The following is a 4,617-nucleotide window of genomic DNA, read 5'->3' as shown; positions in this document are numbered from 1 at the left end:
CGGCCTTGCCATCTCTCTTCCCAGCGGCATTGGCCAAGGTGGCAGTGCTGCCCGGGATGTATACGTTCTGCCTATAGTCAGGCACATGCTGCAGGGTGAACTGGGGCCCATAGCGGGCACTCAGCCCCATGGTGCCTGCACCACCGCCAAGGGTCGAACTTCCATCAGCAGCTTCTGAAGAGAGAAAAGGGGAGAATCAGAAATGTGATTTAGGGAGCCACTGGAACCTTCCAATGTGTTGACTGCCCCCAACCCATAGCCCCTGGCCCACAACTCTGGGAAGTAAAAGCCACTGGAGCGTCTTCCTCTTTAAAATGAGAGGGCTGGACTAGATCATTGGGAGAGATATACATCTATCACAAAGTAGAGTGTTAGACTTAGAGCCAGACCTGGGTTTATCTGCAGCTAGGTGAAGTGGATAGATAGAGCCCTGGGCCTGGAGTCAGGAAGACCTGAATTCAAATGTGCACTCAGGTACTTACTACCCTGTGCAACCCTGGGCAAATCACTTAACCTCTGCCTACCTCAGTTTACTCAACTGTAAAATGGTGATAATAGCACTTAATTCCCAAAGTTGTTATGGGGGTTAATGAGATATTTGTAAAGCTTTTAGCAAACTGCCTGGCATATATTAAATGCTCTATAAATCCTTTTTTTCTCCGTTTCTTAATCCTGACATCTCCCCTCAAGAGATTATGAAATTATGAGAGAACAGAACCTAGGAGTCCTAACTCTCACATCCTTCCAGTTTGCTCTCCCTCGTTCCACTGGTGACTTCTGAGTCGTCCAGTGCTGTGAAGGTTAAACGAATAGAAAGGACTGGTCAAAGAAAGGGGGCGGAGGAAGAGGAGAGCCTCACTTACTAGCCTCTCTCCTCCCAAACATGAAAAGGGATAAGGATAGTGACTAAGGCTGGAGAGGTTGAGTAATCTTGGGACACAGACCAGGGATTGGGAAATAAAGACAAGAGAGGTTTCCAAAAGGAACCTGCTCCAGATGAGGAGGGGAACGGAGACATTCCTTGCCCCTTTTCTCCCCAGCCTCAGTTCATTATTCTCTGAGCCCCAGGTTTGGAAAACCCTTTTAGGCTTACCAACCCTCTGCCCCTCCCCTCCCCCCAATCCTTCCCAAGAATGGAGAGGAGATGTCTGGAAAAAACCAGTTGCTCTCTTTCTTTCCTTAAGATGGCCCCCTCTCTCTTCCTTCCACCCCCTTCCTCTTTTCCTTTCATTCTGACATTGCTTGTTTTTCCTAATTAGCTCAGCCTGGGAGCCTAGCCTGGCCCCCTAGCTCCACCTCCTCCCTTCCTCCCCTCCAGCAGCCTCTTCTAGCCTTGGAATGTATGTGTGTGTGAGGGGGAGGGGGGAAGGGTTTGGCAATACACAGCAAACTGAGCTGTGCTTCTCTGGAGGGCCAAATCTCCAGAGTGATTTATGAAATAGAGAAGCCAGAGGAAACGAGAGAGACAGACAGAGATAGAGACAGAGAGACAAAGACAGAGAGAGAGAGACAGAGGCAGAGACAGAAAACCAGAAAGACAGAGAAATGGAGATAGAAAGACAGAGACAGAGGCAGAGTGAGACAGAAACAGGCAAATAGAGACAAATAGACGCTCACAAACAGTGAAAGCCAGAGGGCCAGAGAAAAAACACAAGCAGAGACAGACCCAAGATCTGAGTTGGGGGAGGGGTGTAATGACAACCCCACCCTGCTTTGGAAATCTAGATCTTCACAATTTTCCATAGACCTCTCTCCTTCCCTCCAAGAAAAGTCCATTGTGGGTGAGGAGTAGCACCTTTACTTTATAAGAAGGGAAACTGAGACACATGGAATAATAGAAAGAACCCTGGATTTTAGTCAGAAGTCCTGGGTTTGAGCCCTGACTCTGCCAAGTATTAACTTGTGACTCTGGGCAAGTCATTTCACCTCCATTTCTTCATCAATAAAATGAGAAGGTTGTACTTGATCTTGATAACTCAATATTCAGCAATTCTTTTTTTTTTATGTGCATGTCTTTTTTTTTCATTACCACTTACTGGATTTATTAATATTCAGTGATTCTTAACAATGAACAGGGTGTGTGTGTGTGTGTGTGTGTGTGTGTGTGTGTGTGTTTGTGTTGTGAGAGGGGGTGGCAGTGAACAAACTGCACTTAGGACAGTAGACTTTTCACCCTCAGTCCCTCCCAAGGTCCAGTCTGTTTCCCCAGATCCCAGATACCAGCCTAGGACCTGCTCTTCCCTTCAGTCCAGGTGCACTGAGCAGGGGACATTGAACAAGCCGTTTGGAGACGCTGGGTCAGGACCGGTGTGAGCTGCAAACCACAGCTTCCTGACTACCTCCCCTCCACTAACCCTTCTGTTTATTTAAAAAGTCTCCGAAGTGTAAGCTTCTGCTCCTTCTCCTCAGCCCTATGGGCTTGGCCTCCAGCTCCTGGAAGCTCTGAGTCTGTGGAAAATGGGCACTGGAGTAAGAGCCTGACCCTCTTCCCCCACCACACCCTTCACTCCCCAGGGCTCTAAACCCACGTGGGTCATGGCCCTGGGAGGCTGCAAGGTTATAGGGCCCTGACAGGAGACAGAAGCTTTCCCTGGCCCTGGGCCCCAGCTGAATTTAGCCCTGACCCCTATTCCAGTGGGACACTGAGGGGGAGTGTGTTTGCTCATGAGTGCCAATTCCATCTCTGGTTTTTAAATCTGCATTAAAAGGGAACAGGATACTCTCTGCCTGTGGAGTTTTGACCATAGCAGCTATATATACCTGACCAGTTTGACGACAGAGGTTCCAATGTGGTCCATGAATTGCACACCTCTCCCAAATCCCACCACATCCTCAATCTCCTTAACCAGAATTGTCCTACACCTTGGACACATCTGTCACCATCACTTCCTTACCTCCACCAAACCCTGAAGCACCGAGTCCTAATGAAAAGGGCGCTGGATTTGATGTTAATAGACTTCAATTCAAATCCTAGCTTTGCCAAATACTAAATGTCTGGAATTGGACAAGCCGTTTCATTTCTAAGACTCAGTTTCCTCATCTGTAATATTAATAATTGGCTTTTATATAGCACTTTGAGGTTTGCAAAACTCTTCACATCCAACTGTAAAAGGAAGGGGTTGGATCAGAGACACTCTTTAAGCTCTTTTCTAGCTCTAAATTCCATGATCCTTGTCATGCCCTCTCCCCTAGGGACCAGCTTCCCTCGTTGACAGATGGGGCCCCTCCTGGGCTTTACTTCGATTAGGAGGGGTCAAACCAGGGGTTTCCTGAAACCGGCTCAAACATTTTGTTCTCCTGAGAGTTGATTGTTAAATTTTTAGCGTGATCATTTTGTTGTTCAGTTGTCTCCAGTCATGTCCAACTCTCCATGACCCCTTTTGGGATTTTCTTAGCAAAGATACTGGAGTGGTTTGCCATTTCCTTCTCCAGCTCATTTTATAGAGGAACTGAGGCAAACAGGGTTAAGTGACTTGCCCAGGGTCACATAGCTGGTAAGTGTCTGAGGCCAGATTTGAACTCACCAAGATGAGTCTTCCTGACTCCAGCCCAGGAGCTCTATCTACTAGGCCATCTAGCTGCTCATGAGCATTTACACCCAGGCAATTGGCAAACACTACAAATCAGAGATTGGTTTATTGTTTTGTTGATGGTCTAGACTTTAAGAAAGTGATGAAGAAAATGTTAATGATACCGATTAAACTTTAAAATGTGTCCTGGGGACATTTTTCCTCCTGCCATTCTCCTCCCCCAAAACCAGTTGTTAAACTGTAATTTTAGTAAATTTAGTAAATACTAGCACTTCCCTGGGAAGTTGTTAGAAAAAGCAGTCATGGCCCTCTTCCTGTCTTGTAGGAGTTAGGCACAGGGGCATGGCTGAGCCCAGGGTACCGGGGCTAGAGGCAGGCAAGGAGCCAAGGCACGGCATGACTCCAATCTCGTTTTCTATACACTAGGACTCCAGAAAGACACCGTGTGTCTGTAGCCTGACTCAAACATAGATTACAGATAATAGCATTGAGAGGTAGAAGGGACCTTAGTGACCTTCAACTCCTACCCTCATTTTTTAGATGAGAAAACTGACACAGAGAAAGATTAAGTTGAGGATCACAAAACTAGTAATTGTTTAAGGTAGGATGTAAACTAAGGTTTTCCTGATACCAAGTCCAGTGCTCTATCTCTACCTTGGGACTTAGTTTTGAGACCCCAGCCAAGACTCTAATTTCCATTGAAAGACATCATTCTGTGATCATCACCAACCGCTCCCTCCCATTTTATTTTGTTTCCTCTCCCCTTCTCCTCACCCTCCTTCCCCCTAGCACATAACTCACCATTGGCAGAAGCCAGGATCATTGCCTGAAGCATCTCTGTGTCAAATTGATTGTTGGGCCAGGTGCCTCCTTCATCACCATTCTGGGAGCTATAGGGAGATGGACAGATAGTGAACGTTGAGTCTACTCTGGGATCCTTTCTCCCTGTGCTGGTCCCAGCCTGGGATCTTTGCATTCCACCCAATGGGATCAGATCCCATCTGATAGATAGATAGAAAGATAGATAGATAGAGAGATAGAGATAGAGAGAGAGAGAGAGAGAGAGAGAGAGAGAGAGAGAGAGAGA

At 46.9% G+C, this 4,617-nt stretch overlaps 1 protein-coding gene across 1 annotated transcript; it reads right to left on the bottom strand.

Annotated features, from left to right (window-relative positions):
• Nucleotides 1–4: 4 nt before the first annotated feature.
• Nucleotides 5–4,506, bottom strand: LOC114040487 (protocadherin gamma-B6-like; the record flags this gene model as incomplete). The annotated part of the gene is made up of 2 exons (XM_027858603.1): nt 4,332–4,506; nt 5–174 (listed from the first exon to the last, which is right to left on the bottom strand). Coding segments are annotated over exons 1-2 (345 nt in total), but the record flags the coding sequence as incomplete, so codon positions are not given.
• Between the last annotated feature and the right edge of the window lie 111 nt (nt 4,507–4,617).

This window comes from Vombatus ursinus, unplaced genomic scaffold (genome assembly GCF_900497805.2).
Source record: "Vombatus ursinus unplaced genomic scaffold, bare-nosed wombat genome assembly UNPS02013237.1, whole genome shotgun sequence".
Lineage (NCBI taxonomy): Eukaryota > Metazoa > Chordata > Mammalia > Diprotodontia > Vombatidae > Vombatus > Vombatus ursinus.
This window is presented reverse-complemented; position numbering and strand designations above follow the sequence as displayed.